Genomic DNA, 21,614 nt, shown 5'->3' with positions numbered 1-21,614 from the left:
TAATCTCTCAAAGCTGTTTTAATAGGCGTCACATGGAGGAAAAGGCTCCCACTGTTAGTATCCTCAGTCTTCCTATGTGGGTGCTTGAAAAACACGCTCACCTCAAGCACTTCCACCATCATCAAGTGCTCGCGTTAGTCAGTTGGTATTCAACAGTGTCAAATGTTTGTTCACAAGTTCAGCATCAGTTCAGTAATTATTACTCACAAAACCAGGACTCACAGATTGCAGCCCTGTCCGCAGAACATGGTTATCAGTCTTATTTGTTAGTTAAAGTGAATTCACACACATGTTGATGGATGGGACTAGTGAGGGGAACTATGCCAGCGTTAGTCTTCCTGTGGTTTACCTGAGCTCGGAGTGATGGCTGAATTAGACCGCTGCGTCTGCGCCTACCTGCCTAATGTTGTAAAAGAATTCTGCAGCAGCAGGCTAGCTAGCATTCAGCACTACCTGTTAGATTTCATAGATGTCTCCTATACCAAACGTTTCATTAATAAAAATACACCTGAATTCTCTTTATGTACAACAGAAAAGAAACACCTGCATATTCAAGATTCATTTTAATATTAGGTATAGATCTGCTGTATTAGAAATATCACTATTTTCTGAAATGAGGATCTTTGAACTAATGTAATAATGATAATTTCACCCATAAATCATTGAAGTACAATATTTACATATAATACAGAGCCCATTTAATCTGAAACAATATTAAAATAAATGTTCAATAGATACAAAGGTTTTTTAAATTCTATTTATATTTCAACCTTGTCAAGGAGTCCTTACACACTCCAAAAATGTAAAGCCATTCTCCTCTAACAAACTATTAAGTGCAAACAATTTCTTTCCATATAAAAAACTATGATTGCAGCATCCAGCGTTGAGACAGAGGGCAATAACAAGCCATTTCCCCCCCAAGTGCTTCCAAAACTGTCTTCAAAATGTTTTGCTTGTGTTCCACCGTCATTAATTCAAAATGAAAAAAAGAAAAAACAAGAATGAAAGAAAATCTGTGCAAATACACTTTAAATTGTGATACCACTGATTAAAATATTTGTAAAGGAAGTTAAAAGCTCCAATCACTCTTGAACAGGTTTTGAGGACTGGGGCTGAACAAGAGATCGCCCAGGAAGTGAAGAATGAAAGACACTTAGCATTGGCAAAAACAATCCCTCATCTTATTCCCTTTATCGGATTACATTTGAAGAAAAAAAAATATCTGAAAGATTTTCTAATTAAACCCATATAAAAAGGTTAGGTTGAGGCATCACCACAATGCTTACAGCATGTCTAGTCTTTCAAGATCTACAGGCACAAAGGATTGGGTACTAGAGTTTTGTTATTTTCAGACTAGACACGACTTGATATGACCATAGATGGAACAATGAGCCAGCCAATCCCTCTCATAAACCTCCTGGACGATTTAAAGCTTGCCATCTTACTTCCAATTGTCCCCTTTGTCACGCCCAGACAAAAAGGGGTGTCGTGTTTCTAACCCTGGCTTGGCCAACATCGGTTATCCAAACATGAGCAGTAACACAAAGAGAGCATCTGGGTGGTTGCAGTGATGAAAATGAAGGTTACTCTGGAGGTCATGTGGTGTGTGACAGTGTGTGAAGAAGCGCTGCAGGGCCTTGGCCATGGTCATCCCCGTCTCTGTTGCATGGAGCTGTCATTAGCAGCACCAGCACTGGGGCTATACTACTGTTCCACTGGGGGAGTTGGCTGCGTTGTTTTGAGATGATAGCAATCCCTGCGGAGAGACAGATAACACACATTGATAACAAACAACAGTGTTACTTGAATGTATTAAAAGAGGCAAGAATAGTGAGGCCATGAGGTTAACTGTCGGAGAGGATGTGCTATTAACCATCAAAAATGCTGAGGGGTTTAGTGTAAATCTTGCATGAAATAACCAAAAACCATTGGCTGCACACAGTGACGTTAACAACTTCTGAATGCAGCGAGAAAAAATGCCTGTATTCGAGAAAGTGTAAGTTAAGAGGTGTCACATGACAGTATCCTCGAGAGGCCTGTCACTCACCCCTTTCCCAGGCCTAGCCCATGTGCAAACGAAACCCTCCTGACAGGCTGTTACCAGACAGTCCTCAAGGAAGATTAACACAGTGAGTCTCTCGTGAGCGATCTTCTTGCACACCAGCGGCTCAAGCAGCGGCAAGTCCTCCATGCGCGGACACATCGTGGTGCCCAGAGTCTTAGCTGCTTCCGCTTTTGCCGTCCGTGTTGAGCTAAGCTGGTTGAGCTTGTCACTGCTCTTGCTGCTGATGTGACCCATGCTGTGGTTCCGCTTGTGGTCCTTCTCGTGGCGCTCCTTGCGCGAGTCATGCAACGACAGAGTTGCAAACTTGCTGACACCGGTGGCAATGAAAGCACTGTCAATGATGCTGTTGCCCTTGGTGGTGGTGGTCGTGGTGGTCGTGGTGGTTGCGGTTGCGGTGGTGCTGGTGTTGCTGCCTGTCTGACTGTCAGGGGTGCTGCCCCCTGTTGGGTTGGAGGAGTGTGGCAAGCTGTTGGATCGAGGCAGGGTGCTGGGGAGGGAGTTGGCTGGGTTACCACTGCTGCTACTATTGCTCGCATTGTCTTTACCATTGGTGCCACTGGGATTAGTGGCGGATACGGGATTAGTGGCGGATACAGTAGTAGTAGTTGTAGTTGTAGTAGTCGCTGTAGTAGTCGCTGTAGTAGTTTGTCCCGTGGCTGGAGGGCTTGTAGCACTCATAACATTAGTGTGAGTCCTAGTGCGGGACAGAGGGAGGTGAGGGAAGAGAATGTCCTCCGTTAGGTCCCACAGACACAGCTGGGTATCCTGGCCCACTGAGCCAAATCTGTAGGTCACACTAACAGGTCTACTGTCTGTAGAGTTTCTCTTCGAAAGCCGAGAATGAGCGCTGTTAGCTCTTTCTCTGCCCGCACCAAAGTGAATCTGCTCATGGAACTCCTCGTCACTACCACTGAACTCAGCAGGGGGGTCACCGTCCTCCACACTGGTGGTACAATGGTCAAATGCCACCACACTCACCCACGACTTGTGGCCGTGCCCCCGTGCAATCACTTTGCAGTCTGAAAATGACCACACCGTCACCAGGTCGTCCTCCCCTCCTGCCACGATATATCGTCCGTCCGGGCTCCAGCACACACACAGTAAGCCTCCGAAGTAGCTCTTCATTGTTCCATGGAGCTCTGCGGCGTCGAAGCCGAACACCCGCAGGAAGCCATCCTGGCTCGCACAAGCCAGAAACTTGCCATCCGGGGAGAAGGCGAACTCATTGAGCGCCCCTTCACCCACTGTCCAGCGCAGCAACGGGTTGCGAGCCGACTTGCTCTTGCAGGTATGCACAGCATAGTTTTCACCCTGCTTGAGGAGCTGGTAGTGAGGCGCCGTGGTGCCACAGGTGTTTTCCACGTTGTACAAATACATGCTGCCACTGGAGTGAGCCACCAGAAACAAGCTCTCTGAACCAGGAACCCATCGTACACACGTTACGCGGGACTTGTCTATAAGTCTCTGGGGAGGGAGGGACAAAGAAACAGAGAAAGAGGAAAAACAAAGATACAGGTCAGTCCATTGTTTCAACAGTGGATAACTGAAACTAAATGTTAGTCATTAAAGTTGTCGGCCTAAGCAACAGAACATCAGGAGCTGACTACTAGGGTTGGGCGATGGTTTCTATTTTCACATCGTCCAATCATGGTTAATCGAGATCGCTCCATCGCCAAGGGGCCAGTGGCATTGCTCTGCGTCTGACAGAGCTTTGAAATAATCAAATATTTCCGCTCACTACAAGCAATACAGTTAAAGTTACGTAAATAAACTACAACAAAAGATTATGCAAAAAGTATTATTCAAACATTGGCTCCCTTTTAAAAGTTTGTGTGTCTTTGCTTGGTGCGATGTTTTGTTTATCTTATCTTTAATTAAGGCGGTAGCATACCCAAACCTTCAAAGCTTTATTCATAATGTTTACATTTGAATTATTATTATTATTATTATTATTAAACTTACAAAAACATTACATGCAACAGTGCATCTCTCGATAGAGAAATTGCTACTGGCTCCACGGTGGATGAGTTAGAGATTATAAAATAATTCATACAAATTATGGAGGTGAAAAGAAGATTCAATGTTAATGTTTTTGTATTTGGCAACAGTTAGATGTGCACTTTAGATGTCTATATTTTATACAGAATCTGAATTTCACAAATTAAAGAACTGAGATCATTTTGTTTCGTCTTTAGTGAATATTTGGAGGCAAACAGTTACATTTATGCGGACATAAAAACTAGAACACTTATTTTGTTGCAATTGTATGTTCTTGGGCGTAATAATAAAAAACAATTCTGTACTTTATTCAAGAATATTGCTATATAAAATAACGTAAAATATTGGAATCACCCCACCCCAGTCACCCCGGTCAAATGGAGAACGGAAATGTGGGCTGTAAGAGGTGGCAAACTGGTTTGTAATTAAGTACGTAAAATGCACTCCACACCACTGGATACATCTCTAAGTGCACAGTCGGACACAGATTCTAGAGATTTTTAAAACATCTCATTTGTGATAAAAAGATAGTTACAATTGACTTTATATCCGCATAGAGAAAAAACAATTGTCGATCATCATTTCAGTTGTTGATAAAGGATCGGATCGCCAAATAGAGCCTAAATAGAACCCACCTCTTCATTGAAGAGTTTGCTGGTTTCCTTCTTTATTGGGTCGATGAGCTGCACCTGGCCGGCTGAGAAGCCCACCAGCAGCGAGACACTCTCTGCTGTAGCTGTGATGGGGTTGAAGTCATGACATGTGGGCTGCGTTCCTTTGTATATCCTCTTGTCTATGGGCTTACTAAGATCGGCAGCCTAGAACAATGAGAAATACACACAAATGAGAAAAAACAATATAAAAAGGGTCAACTATTTTGACAGTGCTTAATAAAGACAAGCAACCACTTTGTTTATATTGCCTATATTTCAGACATTGCCTCTCCTTCAAGGTGACCTCTAATACTTTACTTCACAACTCAGCAGCTTGTATGTCAGAGCTTTTCTCCAAAGATTTATTTTAGAGGACAATTGACATATAATCTATTTATAATGCAGTCACAGTAAAGAAAATACCCTAAATTCTCTCAAACACCACCAGGGGACAATTTATCCCAGATGAGAACGACAGAACTAGGGTCAATAAAAGTCTACAGAAGAATCCCACTTAATAAAAACTAAAATCTTTCAGTACTTGCTTGCACAAATATCTCAAGAGCTTTGTGGCTGCCATCTACTCTTTGTTGATGTGTACTAAGCGCCAACCAAATGTTCCTGATGCATGATGATAATGAATTGTGACACATGGAAAGTCATTATCCAAAAATAGAGGAAGACCAGCCCAGCCAGACCATACAGGTTGACTGTTAACTAAAATCATGTTTTATTATTGCAGGAAAAAAGGTGACAAAACCATTAGCTAAACCTGTAGTAGGTCTAAAGGAAAATTATAATATATACCTAATGAACATAGCTTTCCCTATTGGCTACCAAAATATTTGACATAATATTAAGGCTTAATTTAAAACAAATATTTTTTATTAAGTCAAACACAAGCTGGTTCTAGACTATTGGCTGTATGTACGACAGTATATTTTTGTAGGTCAACTCTGTGCGGGAAGTGAACATCAGAATTAGAGGTAAGACACGTCATTTAAATAATATAAAAAGAGACGGACTGAATGAATAGATATGCAGTGTTTCCCCACCTATTGAGACAAGTGGGAGGGCCATACACTAATGTGGACAACTTTTACAATAATTGACATTAACAATCAGAGTACCTTTTTATTATATAGTCCATCTCTGTCTTTCAGAGCTATCTGTGCCATCAGAGTATCATTGAAGCCTTAGATGTTAGAGAAAATGCCAACTTAATATTCAACTTCAAGTCTACCTGTAGACATAGGACATTTTTCTTGACTTTTTCTTAACAGACTAATTTGAAATCTTTTAAGAAAGGATGGTAAAATAGGATGGAATAACAGTATGTTAGTTAAACGGTGCAGGGCTCATTACAATTTGGGCACACTGCCAGAACATCACCAACAAGTTTTGCTGTGTTGTTTCTGTTGTATGGAAAAAAACAATTGTTTTGGATTTCCATTTTAAATATCAAATCACAGTTAATGGAAAACTACTTAAAGTTATATGCATTAAAACAATACTGGAAAAATACTGCTTTTAGAATCTGAAATGAGCCGATACTGAATGATAAAATTATTCACATTTTTGCATATTCCAAAATAAAATACTCTTTGTCGGTCAGACATTTTTTCATGCTGAATTACTTATTTCAAATAAACTTATGAGCACATCTCTGTTAAACACAACATTTTAAATGGTGCCTTTGCATGATTCTTTGTTGAGGAACTAATTTTTACAGATTTGTCGATTGAATTGAAAAGATTAGTTGACCAAATTGAATGAGTGTTTGTCGACATATCATTTCTTTAGTCGAGGACAGGCCTAATAAATACTACTTCCTCTCATAGTTTTTACTCTACTGAGAGATTATGAGACCACCTGAATTGGAGAAATAGCAGCAGCAGAGTTCATATAGGGAGGCTATGCTGCCATTGTTAGATTGTGTATTCTGTAGGTGCTTCAGGGACAAACACATCACCAGCACGATCACTGACTGGCACGATCACTGACTGTCACAGTCACCATCCCTGCTAAACAAGCCCAAACGTGGCTTGCTGCAATGACATCATCACTGTGTGCAACCAAACAGTTGATCATATTACATCACATCAAAACCCTGACAGTATAGTGAACACATCATTACATCACGAATAACAAACACCCCAATAGCTTATAATGTGAACATTTAGTTCTGTAATAAATACACCAAAGTTGACCCTGCTGGTGAGCACTGTTGACAACTTGCCACCCCTTTACCATTTGAAGAACGGGGATAAACAAACACATTATTACACATGACATGACAAGCCTTCCTCGCATTATCCACTTCGATGTCCACTCTCATGTCACAGTTTATCACTGACTGAGGACTCAAAACAACTGGCTTACTGTGAAGCGCACACAAGTCTCATCGAGGCAAAAACAACTACTGTGGCGATGTTAGCTAAGAATGCTAATTAGCTCCTAACTTAGCTAGGTCTGCTACATGGCCTTGTCTTGACAACCTGCGCACTTCAATGACATAAGCTAACAGAGTTGACAGCCAAGGTGCAACACGTTTGAAGATGCCAAATCATTGGGCTGCTCATGGACAGCGCAGGCTCCATCGCTGCAGTCAATACTGTTTACCTTTCTCACGCCTTTGTAGATATAAAAGTACAGTTCCCGGCCCACATTGAAACAGATCCTGTCGCCGTTGCCGGACTGGTCGTTTACATTGACGAAGGAGACCTTGACGGGATTGGAGCCCTGCGAGTTGAAAGGCACCCTGTTCGGGCGGCTGTATTCGGAGTGAGTGAGGAGTTTGTAGACGCCTTCTCGTGTGGTGAATTGAGTTTTAATTTCGTTCATCTCCTTCCCTCCTCCCTCCGCCGCCATCTTGGAAATTGGCGTTCATCCTTGTCCGAGCCCCGGATGTTAGCGAGAGCGCATGCGTTGCACCGTTGAAGTCCTGCAGCCATGCGTACAGAGAATATAGTCATGTGAGACAAAACTTGAAAAAATAAACAGTGTATAAGTGAAGGAACCAGTTTTAAATCCACTATATATATTATACCCCATATAGACAAATTGTACATATTTAATGCCGTATCTTAGTATATATATAAAAAAAGATCTAACAACTAAGCAGCTGTTATCATATAATAAGATAGGCTCCAGAATGTTTGGATATTAGTGTACCAACCTAGTGACAATTAAATAAAAGGGCAATATAATGTCGCAATTTTATAGCAAATACAAACAATAAGTATTTATTATAATTATTAGGCAAGGAACACTTATATATGTATATTATGTATATAGAGATGTACTGAAATTGTGTATTTCCTAGAAAAGAACAAATGCAGAAAAACACTAGTTTAGTAGACAATATTTATAAAAAATAAATAAATCCAAGTGGACGCAGACAGAAGATACAAAGGTCTCATAGATGGGACCAAGATGAGATTGAAACTGTGATGTGATCAAATTATTAAAATAAGGATATCCAATCATGGACATCCCAGGGCATCCAGTTCTGAATTCCAGCAACATCCTTTTCTCTACCATTGCTCAATTTTAAATGTTCATCTTACAGTGATTGGAACAGCTCCCCATGTTTCTCAGTGACAGTCAGCTTCTAGTAGTGTGGAAACATTTTGATTACATAACAGATCTGTCGAAAGTGTAACACAGTGCCATCCTCTGGTCAGCTGAAGTTACCAGAAAATTCTATTCTTTTATCTTATACAAGGTTGTAGTTACTGTGTATTGTCCCACATCTAAAACGTGTGTGTGTGTGTGTGTGTGTGTGTGTGTGTGTGTGTGTGTGTGTGTGTGTGTGTGTGTGTGTGTGTGTGTGTGAGAGTTGTTTATGGTATGTATATGTTATGGGGGTGATAGCGGACAAATTACAGTAGACTAGTAAGCCTGCATTTTTTTCCCTTCTCTCGTGGCTCAGATAGCTGTCATCAACATACTGTATGTTTTGCAAATGTGCTAATCATAATTATGTGTAATTACTATTTCCTGTCTAGCATTCTCTGGGTTTCCAACCAAGCAATGTATCGCTTGTACAAGAAACGTGTTTTACACTTTAACAATCATATTACACAACTAGTCATGTTTCCTTCAACTGACAGATACTGCTAACTCATCAAATCAGGACATTGAAAGTAATTCATTATAGCAGCTCTCAGTACATTTTCTAATACATTTATAAATTGTAGTGTAATTAGCCCATATACAATCTATGAATTAGCCATAAGGCACACATGTCAAAGTCCCAGGGCAGGGCCTACATTGCTGAACGTTTGAATCATACATCCCCTTAATGTTGTCTTCGGCCTTCGTCAATTATCCAGACGCTGAAACATCTTCATGTTAAGATGGCTGATTCTGTTTCCAAAGTCCATCCGATGATGAAGGCCACAAGATGCGGCTGAAAGCTCTATGAATTTTGTCAAACAGATATAATAAAGTTTATTTATATTAGTTATGTTTTTAAAATATAAAGCAAACTCATATACACTCTAAAATAATCTCTATAGCAAATGTTATTTAAATGTGTATCTCAGCTTGATACTAGATTTACCCCAATCTTGCATGCCAAAAAAAGACATGGGCCTGCTGTCCATAGGAAGCCCTATGGTGTGTGTGTGTGTGTGTGTGTGTGTGTGTGTGTGTGTGTGTGTGTGTGTGTGTGTGTGTGTGTGTGTGTGTGTGTGTGTGTGTGTGTGTGTGTGTGTGTGTGTGAGTGAGGCCCTACGACAGCAGCTGATAGCCAAATCACTGCACAGCTGTGACGCTTACAGGAGGGTATGGGGCCTAAGAGTTAGACAAGCTATCAGGAAAGCTCTGAATGTGAGTGACAGGCACTTCTTGTGACTCTGCAGCCCTATAAGGGCACATAAACTTTGGGGGCTCTGGTGTCTCACTAACCACCCCCCTTACCAGCCTTTCCTCAACACCCCCCTTAGTGTAGTGAACATATCTTCTGGAAGCTTCTGAATGGGAGCTTCGAGAAACCACCCCTTAAGTATAAAAAGACACCGGCATGTCGTGGGCTCTGCATAGAGTTACTTGAACACACCAAGGGACATTTTACTGCCCACAGGAGGAGCAGCGAAGCACACTTGGAGGTCTTCAAGAATTCGAAGATAAGCTCAGTGATACATTTGACGAATTGCTATCAAGAAGTGACTGTAGCAATACATTCTATTCAAGGTAAGACTGGAACACCTCAAATCAAATACATGCTTGCTTAAATGGGAACACAGGCAGAGCAGCAATAATTCATGCTACAAATTAAAATACATGAAAATTAAGCAATTAGCTGATACAATTGAACAAATTATAAACAAAAGAACACATAAGTTAGATGTTGAATATCAGTTATTTGTTGTGTGGCAGAATATCCCCTTTACCACTACTATCCTAGTGAGACTTTAACATGCAAGGAACACATGGCAAGCAGGGTGACCCCGAGTGTTAGAGCAATGGCGGATGAGCAGGAAAACCGGCTGGCACAAAGAGCAGATACAGCAGTTTCATATCTTGATGCAAACAAAATTACAGTTATAGGATCAGTGTTTGAATTAAATGGAATCATACCAATTTTACTTGACTGAATGACCTTTTTTCATCCTGGATATAAATAAGGAATTTAAGAGGTGTTACTACAAGTTAGATTTTTTTTGTCCTAAATACAACTGCCTCACTGGTGAAAAAAGATAATAGAACATTACTGCTCTACAGTTAAAACACATATGTAGTTTTTCCAGCTACAATACCTTTTCTTTTACTATAAAGGTGTTGAATGACACATGGTGAAGCCTTAGGGGGTTGGGGAAAGCATCAGAACTCCACCCATTTAGCAAATGGCCAGTCTTTGATTGACAGAAGGAGCATGTGTTCGTCTACCAGCTGCAATAGCTAACCTCCTCATGCCATGAGGCTGCCTTCAACGAGCGGGGAGAATAGATTTCAAATATAACTGCAGGAAGATATTTCTAAGATATCTAAAAAAAAATTAGAAATTGTATTTTAGAGCAAATGATCATGTTTAAGTGCAAAGAGCATTATTATGAATCCAGAATCACATTATAAAATGTGTGCTTTCCTCTAGATGCCTGCCGCCGGAAACGTTGTGGAGGAGGATGTGGAGACCTTTGCTTTCCAGGCTGAGATTGCTCAGCTTATGTCCCTTATCATCAACACCTTCTACTCCAACAAAGAGATCTTCCTTAGGGAGCTCATCTCCAACTCCTCAGATGTAAGTAAAATCAGCACTTTATTTATTTACGTTTTTTTTTTTTAAATGTAAGCAGCATTTTAACAAGTGTATCTCATCTGTACAGGCCTTGGACAAAATCAGATATGAAAGCTTGACAGACCCCAGCAGACTTGAGACCTGCAAAGATCTGAAAATCGAAGTCAGGCCCGATCTGCACGCTCGCACCCTAACCTTGATTGACACGGGAATCGGCATGACCAAGGCCGACCTGATCAACAATCTGGGCACAATCGCCAAGTCTGGCACCAAGGCTTTCATGGAGGCTCTGCAAGCTGGAGCTGATATCTCCATGATCGGTCAGTTTGGTGTGGGTTTCTACTCTGCCTACCTCGTGGCTGAGAGGGTGACAGTCATAACCAAGCACAATGATGATGAGCAGTACCTCTGGGAGTCATCTGCTGGAGGCTCATTCACAGTTAAAGTGGACACAGGCAAGTTCCCTCACTGGTATAATATAATATATTCAATCCTTTACATGATCAATATAATTTGTCTCATAACCAGGCTCCGTGCTCATCATTGATTTGTCTTGCTACTTTTAGGAGAGTCCATTGGCAGAGGCACACATGTCATCCTTTACCTCAAAGAAGATCAGACAGAATACTGTGAGGAGAAGCGCGTCAAGGAAGTTGTGAAGAAGCATTCACAGTTCATCGGCTACCCTATTACACTTTATGTAAGTTCTAACTTCCATTACCAATAAGACCAATAACCTAATAATAACCAATAATATTGACACGCACATACAAATTCCTAAACCACCACTCTTTCCAGGTGGAGAAGACAAGGGAGAAGGAAGTGGACCTTGAAGATGGAGAAAAGGAAGAGGAAGTTGAGAAAGATGCTGCTGAGGACAAGGACAAACCTAAGATTGAGGATGTGGGCTCCGACGAGGACGAGGACACAAAGGAGAGCAAGAACAAGAGGAAGAAGAAGGTCAAGGAGAAGTACATTGATGCCCAGGAGCTGAACAAGACCAAGCCAATCTGGACCCGTAACCCTGATGACATCACCAATGAAGAGTATGGAGAGTTCTATAAGAGTCTCACCAATGATTGGGAGGACCACCTTGCTGTCAAGGTAATCCGAGTCTATTGATGATAAAGTTGCCAAAAAGTGCCATATAACTAACTACCTCGTTCCAAATTTAATCATCGCTTAATGTGATGCTTTTTAAGCTAATAAATTCATACTTCATTTTTGTCTCTTGCAGCATTTTTCGGTGGAGGGTCAGCTCGAGTTCCGTGCCTTGCTCTTCATACCCAGAAGGGCTTCATTTGACCTCTTTGAGAACAAGAAGAAGAAGAACAACATTAAGCTGTACGTGCGCAGGGTCTTCATCATGGACAACTGTGACGAGCTCATCCCTGAGTACCTCAGTGAGTAACATTAGTAACATACTGTATATTACTAATCATTCACAGACAATTCATTAGTCAGATCTTTTTTAGATATTAAAGAGAATTGTGCTTTTAATATATTATATATATATATTAATTATATTATATATTATTTAGTATATTGTGTGGCTTTGGAAGGCTAAGCAGTGTTTTCTCTATTTAGATTTCGTCAAGGGTGTGGTGGACTCTGAGGATCTGCCCCTGAACATCTCCAGAGAGATGCTGCAGCAGAGCAAGATCCTGAAAGTCATCCGCAAGAACCTGGTCAAGAAGTGCTTGGAACTCTTCGCTGAACTCGCCGAGGACAAGGAAAACTACAAAAAGTACTACGAGCAGTTCTCCAAGAACATCAAGGTAGGGTGGTCCATCTGAAGTCATGTCTTTAACTCTAACCCTTCTTAAATCTGATTTTCCCATGTTTAACGTTGAATATTAGTAACACATAATTTCCTGTTTTAGCTTGGCATCCATGAAGACTCTCAGAACAGGAAGAAGCTTTCTGAGATGCTGCGCTACTACACCTCAGCTTCTGGAGATGAGGTGGTTTCCCTGAAAGACTACGTGTCACGCATGAAGGACAGCCAGAAACATATCTACTACATCACAGGTTAGCTATTCAACTCACTTCTTTTCTTTTAAGAAAATTTAGCTTCAAAGTTTTCGCAAAAGTTATTTAGTAATTAGTGTATTGATTTAATGAATTTACATTAACTTTTACAGGTGAGACCAAAGACCAGGTTGCTAACTCTGCCTTTGTGGAGCGCCTTCGCAAGGCCGGCCTTGAGGTTATTTACATGATTGAGCCCATCGATGAGTACTGTGTCCAGCAGCTGAAAGAGTATGATGGCAAGAACCTGGTTTCAGTGACCAAGGAAGGCCTGGAGCTGCCAGAGGATGAGGCAGACCTGAAGAAGCAGGAGGAGCTCAAAAATAAATTTGAAAACATTTGCAAGATCATGAAGGACATCCTCGACAAGAAGATTGAAAAGGTAAAGGGATAGGCTGAAAAATGATTTAATCTATTTTAATGTCACCGTACAATTGTTATAGTATAGCCAATTTTGTTTGACTATGACAATAATAAATTTCACTATTAACAGGTCACAGTCTCCAACCGCCTGGTCTCTTCCCCCTGCTGCATCGTCACCAGCACATACGGCTGGACAGCCAACATGGAGAGGATCATGAAGTCTCAGGCCCTAAGAGATAACTCCACCATGGGCTACATGACAGCTAAGAAGCACCTTGAGATCAACCCTCTGCATCCAATTGTTGAAACCTTGAGGGTGAAGGCAGAGGCTGACAAGAACGATAAGGCCGTGAAGGACCTGGTCATCCTCCTGTTTGAGACTTCCCTGCTGTCTTCAGGATTCACACTGGAGGACCCACAGACACATGCTAACCGCATCTACAGAATGATCAAGCTGGGTCTTGGTAAGTTTTTTTCTCCATGACAACTGACATTACAGGAATGAATCTGCTTATTATACATTAATGCATGGCTTTGGTTGCTAATAACTTCATTCTCATCCACAGGCATTGATGATGATGATTCTGCAGTTGAAGACCTTATTCAGCCTGCTGATGACGATATGCCAGTCTTGGAAGGAGATGATGACACATCAAGAATGGAGGAAGTTGACTAAAAATCTCTTTCCTGCTTTCTTAATTATTATTTTTGTAATACTGCTTCTTCAAATAGACACATCACTCTAACACAACTCTCATTTCTTAAACAGTATTAACGAGTCAATACAAGTTAATAATGGAATGAATGTAGGCCACAGTGTGGCTTAATCTACATTGTATCAGCCGCTTATATAAAACTACTGACAACCATTAAGAGTAATATAAAGTCACTGGGAATTTGACTTATGTCTCTTTTTGTTACATTTTTTATGAAATGCATTCAAATTTGTAATAAAAAAATATTTAGAAATAAAACCTGCAATCTTGCTTACTGAATATTGCATGCTGAATTTAATCTAATTTTTTGGTTTTTGGTTCCTCTATTGGTTGAAAAGGGATATCCATAAGAGGTGAAGTCACTCGTGATCTTTTATTTTATTCAATGTTCTGGAATTTTCAGTGAACACTGCATGGTTCATTCTAGTTGTTCTGCTCTCACACACCCTCCTCACCACCCGGCTCAGACCCCCTACTTTTAGTCCCGCCTTCTCCAGCCAAGAATGGACAGAGGCGTGTACACACATCATGATTGACAGCCCACTGAGCCTGTCAGCGGTCAACACCGAGCTGTAGAGAGGAAGATTCCAGATGGTTCTGGAAGCTCAGGTCAGGATTTCTCGAAGTCTCTGAAAGGATAGAAAAGCTGCACAGCTAACCTGTCAGCACTAGATATCTCTTTAGTCGGGTTGTCTACGACTTAGAAACGAAGACCACACATTTCACATCCGTGTTTTCGATACAGGACCAAGGTAAATACATTTTTATTTTTTATTATTATAAAATTTAAACGAGATGCCAACTGATCAAAAAATAATATTACACACTTTGACATTCATGGTTAATGTTAGCTAATACTAGCTTAGTTGTTATATAGCTTAACCGTTTTCCATCAATGCTGATATTTTATACATGACAATAATGTAAAAATATTTTTGACATGCCTGGATTTAAATGGTGATGACTATGAGTAAATATAGTTAATGTATATTGTAAAATAATCAGCTTATGACAATACAATTACAACCATAGGCCTGTCATTTGAGTGTGCATTTGTACGTCAAGGTTTGCAACGGTAGTGACAAAGTAATTTCCCTGGCATGTCAGTGTTATTTGCACACGTAAAAACTTTTTCCAACATTATCTTGGCAACTATACCGCCCACATGACATTACCTTTACATCGCTCAAAGCAGGGTGACAGCAGCCACATGGACCACATGATGCATTCGGGGTGCACTTGTCAGTCAGCAGTTATGTTAAGCAGGTACAGAAATTCGTCAAATTAAATCTGATTTCCTGAGCAGATAACTTTTTCACAGATTTTCACAGTGCAAGCTCAGTGAAGTACAGGGCGATCATTTACAGAAGCTCCTCAGATGGTTAAGAGGAGGAGCCTTCGATTTCTATGGAAACTGCTAGAGTTCTGTTCGCCTCTTGGTACCTTCTAGAAACTTGCAATTCGCCTGGGAAACCAGCAGGTGGAGTCATTTTTACTGATGCTTCTAATCCTAGCCACGTGCTTCTGTGATCAACCAATTACCAATCATATCTATTGCAGTAGGAGAGGAAAGCCCTTGTAATTACGCTGTCATTATCTATTAACATTTGTGGCTGAAAAACAGTAAGTCAACGCTGATTCATCGTTCTATTAAGGTCTGGATGGTGGAACTAATTCTATAAACAGTTTGAGACAATTAAGATTGTCTAAAAGTACAATTGAGTTTTCTACACTCTTAACATATACTTTTTTGAATTGTATTTGCAGACAATCAAATGTACATTATGTAACTTGCATTAAGGCAGAAGCAGGTGGATTTAATCTCACTTGGCAAAAATAGATTATAGGTTAGGTGGCGCACTAAGCAGAGCTGGACAGTCTGTCACACCACCTGCCCACACAAGTGATACTTGTTTATTCATTACTGATGCGTACCTGACTGTTACTTCTGATAACTGATATTAACTGAACAGATAATTTGTTCAGCGTTTTGATAATGGCACTGACAGATAACGGACAATATTAATGGATACTCATGAACATAACAGCCATGTAATAAATACTGAGATTGTGTCAGAGGCATTGATTCAACACTAAGGTAGTTATTAAGGCTGCTAGTTTGTGGTGGTGTTGATTCTACTCTATTGTAAGGTGTAACCTTTATTACTTGCACATACCATAGTGTGATTGACAGTGCTTGTTGTAGGTGTGACAACGCAGTGACTCACTATGCTGCAGACGATCTGTAGACCAACATATATCTTGCGCACAGGCCTATAACATGCTTGTATAACTTAAAAAAATAGATGAGAACAAGTAAAATTACTGGGTTAGACTTAAGTCATACAAAAGTGTCCAACATTACTTCATGGGGACAATGCATTCAGTTTTCAGGATATACCATTTATTTTGTGTGCATTTGTAATCAATGATACATGCATGTTCTAAAAATAGTCTTTTGTCCCCTCTGCTTAGATGCCTGAATCACACGACCAACCAATGGAGGAGGAGGTTGAGACGTTTGCATTCCAGGCTGAGATTGCTCAGCTTATGTCCCTTATCATCAACACCTTCTACTCCAACAAAGAGATCTTCCTTAGGGAGCTCATCTCCAACTCCTCAGATGTAAGTTTGTCATAGTATTAGTCTAAAGCCGTTTCCTTAATCTCATGTTGTTTCAAAGATGTTTATTGAGCTTGTTTTACACTCCGGCTATAACACAAAGTAATATACTGAAAATTAAGGAATTGACAAATCTTGAATAATTTAAAAGGATGGTTTGAAATTTCTGTCAACACTTTTTTATTAATGCTTCCCCCCCCCCAGGCCCTGGACAAAATACGCTATGAGAGTCTCACTGACCCCACCAAGATGGAAAATGGCAAGGACCTCAAAATCGAAGTAATTCCCAACAAAGAGGAACGCACCATAACCTTGATTGACACGGGTATCGGCATGACCAAGGCCGACCTGATCAATAATCTGGGCACAATCGCCAAGTCGGGCACCAAGGCTTTCATGGAGGCTCTGCAAGCTGGAGCCGATATCTCCATGATCGGTCAGTTTGGTGTGGGTTTCTACTCTGCCTACCTCGTGGCTGAGAGGGTGACAGTCATAACCAAGCACAATGATGACGAGCAGTACCTCTGGGAGTCATCTGCTGGAGGCTCATTCACAGTTAAAGTGGACAACTGTAAGTAATATAAAGGCCATTACTCTGGGGTACCTATAGGAGGGAGAGGGCTATCTGTAACTTACTTTGACCCATCTTTCCACCATGTAGCTGAGCCCATTGGGCGTGGCACCAGGGTGATCCTGCACTTGAAAGAAGACCAGATCGAATACATAGAGGAGCGAAGAATCAAAGAGATTGTGAAGAAGCACTCGCAGTTCATTGGCTATCCCATCACACTCTTTGTAAGTGCTCATTTAAGTTGTTTAATGAAATAATTCACAACAGTTAACCTGATGGTCAGTGACTGAGTTCTATTTTTATTCAGGTGGAGAAAGAGCGTGACAAGGAGGTGAGTGATGATGAGGCCGAGGAGGAGGAGAAGGAGAAAGACAAGGATGAAGAAGAGAAGGACGAAGACAAGCCTGAGATTGAGGATGTTGGGTCAGATGAGGAGCACGACCACGACAAGTGTTCAGACAAAAAGAAGAAGAAGAAGAAGATCAAGGAGAAGTACATTGACCAGGAAGAGCTGAACAAGACCAAACCACTGTGGACCCGTAACCCTGACGACATAACTAATGATGAGTATGGAGAGTTCTACAAGAGTCTCACCAATGACTGGGAAGACCACCTGGCTGTCAAGGTAGGTCTCTTGGTGATTTCCATGTATTTTAATACAAGTATTATGATCCAATTTGAAAACTGACTTAATCAACCGTCTTTCTCACAGCACTTTTCAGTAGAGGGTCAGCTAGAATTTCGTGCCCTGCTCTTTGTGCCTCGTCGTGCTCCCTTCGACCTCTTTGAGAACAAGAAGAAGAAGAACAACATTAAGCTGTACGTGCGCAGGGTCTTCATCATGGACAACTGCGACGAGCTCATCCCTGAGTACCTCAGTGAGTATTAACCCAAATGTGAAATTGCTAGGGTATACACTTAATCCATAAAATCGAATAATCAGTTTATGTAATTCAAATAACAAATGAATAATCTTAGACATTTGAAAATATTGCTTATCAGATTTCATCAAGGGTGTGGTGGACTCTGAGGATCTGCCCCTGAACATCTCCAGAGAGATGCTGCAACAGAGCAAGATCCTGAAAGTCATCCGCAAGAACCTGGTCAAGAAGTGCTTGGAACTCTTCACTGAACTCGCCGAGGACAAGGAAAACTACAAAAAGTACTACGAGCAGTTCTCCAAGAACATCAAGGTCAGTGTCCTCACCTTGCACCGTGCAAGCTGCGAGTGTTACTAATCCTGTCACATTTAAACTATTGCCAGCCAACTTGTGTTAAACCCTTGTGCCTTGGTTTGATGTCATCACAAATCCTGCCAAATGTCTTCTGAATTTTAGCAGGATAGAGCCTATGTTTGCTGAAAGTGCAAAGCTTCACATGAACCTCTTGAATTATAGTTAATCATTACCGTTTGGTCCTCTGAACTTTTACGCAGTAGCCATCTGTCTGATTCTTTGGCCATATTGTCCTAATGAAAAGCTACTTTGAATCTTGTTTTTGTGCTCCTTAATGTCATCTTCTGTTTAAATGGAGGCACTTTGGTTATCAATGGTTACTTTTTGGAGACCAATATCACTGTATTTACATGTTTAACACTGATATAGCTGTTTTAACCAGAATTAAATCGATAAATGGATCTGCGTGCATGTTTCCGACATTTAGTTTTATTCATCTTTCAGCTTGGCATCCACGAGGATTCTCAAAACAAAAAGAGGCTGTCTGAGCTGCTGCGATACTACACCTCAGCTTCTGGAGATGAGGTGGTTTCCCTGAAGGACTATGTTACACGTATGAAGGACAACCAGAAACACATCTACTACATCACAGGTGAGGACGCTCCACATCCATAAACTGTTCATGTAAATTAAAAAGTGTGTACTGAACAATGTGGAATTACATAAATGCGTGACAATATTGCCATGTATTTCAGGTGAGACCAAAGACCAGGTTGCTAACTCTGCCTTCGTGGAGCGCCTCCGCAAAGTCGGCCTTGAGGTTATTTACATGATTGAGCCCATCGATGAGTACTGTGTCCAGCAGCTGAAGGAGTTTGAGGGCAAGAACTTGGTTTCAGTGACCAAGGAAGGCCTGGAGCTGCCAGAGGATGAAGAAGACAAGAAGAAGCAGGAGGAGAAGAACACTCAGTTTGAAAATTTGTGCAAGATAATGAAGGACATATTGGAGAAGAAGGTTGAGAAGGTGAGAGGACACATAAATTAAACCGCTTTAAAACAACCAATGAGGTGTTCTATAACGTATGGTGTATAATCAATTGTTATGCAATTGGGGCAGAAACTAACTATTGTTAATTATTAATGCCTCCAAAGGTCTCAGTCTCCAACCGCCTGGTCTCTTCCCCCTGCTGCATCGTCACCAGCACTTATGGCTGGACAGCCAACATGGAGAGGATCATGAAGGCTCAGGCTCTGAGGGATAACTCCACCATGGGCTACATGGCTGCTAAAAAGCACCTTGAGATCAACCCTGACCACCCCATCGTGGAGACCCTGAGGCAGAAGGCAGAGGCTGACAAGAATGACAAGTCTGTGAAGGACCTGGTCATCCTGCTCTTTGAGACTGCCCTGCTCTCTTCGGGATTTACCTTGGATGACCCCCAGACCCACTCAAATCGCATCTACAGAATGATCAAGCTGGGTCTTGGTGAGTATCTGTGCTTATTGACACAATACAATTATATAAAATAAAAATTAACCTGGCTTTACTGACTAATGTGCTTCATTTTAGGTATCGATGAAGATGATCTGACACCAGAAGAAGTGATCTCTGCTCCCACTGAGGACATGCCCCCTCTTGAAGGGGATGATGAAGACACATCCAGGATGGAGGAGGTGGACTAGGCCGGTTTCTGCGGCCTCTTAGCATTCTGAAATAGTGTTCTCTAGAATTTAAAGTTTAATGTTGTAAATGAGCCTGGGATGGCCCTCCCCTTAACACATTTTTGACCAAGTTCTCTTTTTCTCTTTTGTTGATTTGACAAGTGTCAGATTCATTCCTTTTAGAATAATTTTTTAAGTTGTCACTTTTTGTAACTTGAGTTTTCAATGCATTTCTTTTTGTATTTATTGACATTCCAATGTCCTTTGTGTGTTCTTTCTTTAATTGTAAATATATCAAAAATGATACTGTTATTTGAAAGGGGGTGGGACCCATAAATAAAGGTTTACCATGTTAACGAGTCATGCTTTGTTCATCCGTACTGATTCTCTGATAAGTTTACAACATGGAGGCGGCTTAAAGAAAATAATTCATGAAGGTACAAGAAGTTACAACTTATGACAAGTATAAATTCAGTTAAATCATTTAAAGCACAATTGTTTGGGCATTGTGTGTATGAATAGCGAGTGTATGAACAACTCTTGTTGCCATGAAGTCTCAACCTCCCTTCTGTCACAAAGTTATTTGCAAAATAGCTGAATTCACAACATAAACACATAGGTGCCAAAATCAAGGCATTGGTTGAAGAAATGATAATAAGGTAAAACAAAACACAAATAATTGTGTCCTCAATGCTGTCGAATGAACAGGATGTGGACACTTGGGTAAGGATTCTATGGGCTCGACAGCTAGTGATTCTTTATTGACCAGGGACCTCAGATTTGACTCCACAAATGGCTTTCATGAGACACAATTGCAAAGGTGTATTCAAGGACACGAACGGTGGTTGATAAACAAATACCACAATACTGATACAATTGTTTTCAGACTGTAGCCATAGTGACACGCATCTTTCATTGAAGCCTTTGTGACATGAATCTTGCCAATATTTTGAACTGAATCAACCAAGCAATGCCGGTGTGACAGTTAGCCAGCATGCACACTTAGATCATTTATTTGATTATTTAAACGTTTTGCTTTTCTCTACTCTGACATGTCAATATTTGAAAGTGGCAGTGGAAGGGGACTATTACAGATGTGGGGACATATTAATCTATTAGCAGACACATTCTTTGGGAAAATTGGAATTAATACGATTCACAAATAGCCATTGTAAGGGAGAGTAAAATTCCAGTAGATGGCAGTAATACAACACTAAAAGAAAGCCATCTGCTGCATTCAAAGAAGGCTATACCAAGCTTTTCAAATATTCTAGAAAACTGTACGGCATATGTTTACCAGCCAGAGGAAAATATAATTTAGGTATAAACAGGAATGTGTTTATTGCCACAGTAAAGTTAATACATTATTTGATCATGCTTTAGAAGAATGTGAAAGATATTCAGTAAAGGACAAAGAACACACTCAGTTATGAGAATAGGAGGTGCATGAATTTAATATGAAAGTCACAATGTGTACGGAAAATATCGTCTATAAAGGAATCTTAGCTTGACCC

The 21,614-nt window shown here is 40.8% G+C and overlaps 3 protein-coding genes across 3 annotated transcripts; 2 read left to right on the top strand and 1 right to left on the bottom strand.

Annotated features, from left to right (window-relative positions):
- On the bottom strand, nucleotides 1-7,640 carry wdr20b (WD repeat domain 20b). The gene is made up of 4 exons (XM_029425288.1): nucleotides 7,339-7,640; nucleotides 4,699-4,881; nucleotides 2,048-3,529; nucleotides 1-1,756 (listed from the first exon to the last, which is right to left on the bottom strand). Exons 1-4 carry the CDS (start codon nucleotides 7,585-7,587, stop codon nucleotides 1,700-1,702), a joined length of 1,971 nt encoding a protein of 656 aa, XP_029281148.1. The 5' UTR covers nucleotides 7,588-7,640; the 3' UTR covers nucleotides 1-1,699.
- A 2,113-nt stretch (nucleotides 7,641-9,753) lies between these two features.
- hsp90aa1.1 (heat shock protein 90, alpha (cytosolic), class A member 1, tandem duplicate 1) lies at nucleotides 9,754-14,328 on the top strand. Its single transcript, XM_029463001.1, has 11 exons — nucleotides 9,754-9,915; nucleotides 10,817-10,963; nucleotides 11,049-11,415; nucleotides 11,527-11,660; nucleotides 11,759-12,064; nucleotides 12,198-12,363; nucleotides 12,548-12,738; nucleotides 12,844-12,991; nucleotides 13,105-13,373; nucleotides 13,485-13,818; nucleotides 13,921-14,328. Exons 2-11 carry the CDS (start codon nucleotides 10,817-10,819, stop codon nucleotides 14,028-14,030), a joined length of 2,172 nt encoding a protein of 723 aa, XP_029318861.1. The 5' UTR covers nucleotides 9,754-9,915; the 3' UTR covers nucleotides 14,031-14,328.
- Nucleotides 14,329-14,675: 347 nt separating this feature from the next.
- hsp90aa1.2 (heat shock protein 90, alpha (cytosolic), class A member 1, tandem duplicate 2) lies at nucleotides 14,676-20,461 on the top strand. The gene is made up of 11 exons (XM_029463000.1): nucleotides 14,676-14,822; nucleotides 16,546-16,695; nucleotides 16,897-17,263; nucleotides 17,354-17,487; nucleotides 17,571-17,888; nucleotides 17,976-18,141; nucleotides 18,266-18,456; nucleotides 18,943-19,090; nucleotides 19,194-19,462; nucleotides 19,591-19,924; nucleotides 20,009-20,461. The coding sequence occupies exons 2-11, from the start codon at nucleotides 16,546-16,548 to the stop codon at nucleotides 20,119-20,121; spliced, it is 2,190 nt and encodes a 729-aa protein (XP_029318860.1). The 5' UTR covers nucleotides 14,676-14,822; the 3' UTR covers nucleotides 20,122-20,461.
- The last annotated feature ends 1,153 nt before the right edge of the window (nucleotides 20,462-21,614 follow it).

Source organism: Cottoperca gobio, chromosome 24, assembly GCF_900634415.1.
Source record: "Cottoperca gobio chromosome 24, fCotGob3.1, whole genome shotgun sequence".
In the NCBI taxonomy this organism is placed as follows: domain Eukaryota; kingdom Metazoa; phylum Chordata; class Actinopteri; order Perciformes; family Bovichtidae; genus Cottoperca; species Cottoperca gobio.
This window is presented reverse-complemented; position numbering and strand designations above follow the sequence as displayed.

What these genes read in the sequence shown, in the direction of transcription:
- wdr20b (XM_029425288.1), bottom strand. Translation starts at nt 7,587, where the DNA reads ATGGCGGCGGAGGGAGGAGGGAAGGAGATGAACGAAATTAAAACTCAA. An exon ending in TCTACAAAGGCGTGAGAAAG is followed by an intron (nt 4,882 to 7,338) that starts GTAAACAGTATT and finishes TCATTGTTCTAG; the next exon opens with GCTGCCGATCTTAGTAAGCC. An exon ending in GCAAACTCTTCAATGAAGAG is followed by an intron (nt 3,530 to 4,698) that starts GTGGGTTCTATT and finishes CTCCCTCCCCAG; the next exon opens with AGACTTATAGACAAGTCCCG.
- hsp90aa1.1 (XM_029463001.1), top strand. Translation starts at nt 10,817, where the DNA reads ATGCCTGCCGCCGGAAACGTTGTGGAGGAGGATGTGGAGACCTTTGCT. An exon ending in CACAGTTAAAGTGGACACAG is followed by an intron (nt 11,416 to 11,526) that starts GCAAGTTCCCTC and finishes TGCTACTTTTAG; the next exon opens with GAGAGTCCATTGGCAGAGGC. An exon ending in GCTCATCCCTGAGTACCTCA is followed by an intron (nt 12,364 to 12,547) that starts GTGAGTAACATT and finishes TTCTCTATTTAG; the next exon opens with ATTTCGTCAAGGGTGTGGTG.
- hsp90aa1.2 (XM_029463000.1), top strand. Translation starts at nt 16,546, where the DNA reads ATGCCTGAATCACACGACCAACCAATGGAGGAGGAGGTTGAGACGTTT. An exon ending in TCATCTCCAACTCCTCAGAT is followed by an intron (nt 16,696 to 16,896) that starts GTAAGTTTGTCA and finishes CCCCCCCCCCAG; the next exon opens with GCCCTGGACAAAATACGCTA. An exon ending in AATGATCAAGCTGGGTCTTG is followed by an intron (nt 19,925 to 20,008) that starts GTGAGTATCTGT and finishes GCTTCATTTTAG; the next exon opens with GTATCGATGAAGATGATCTG.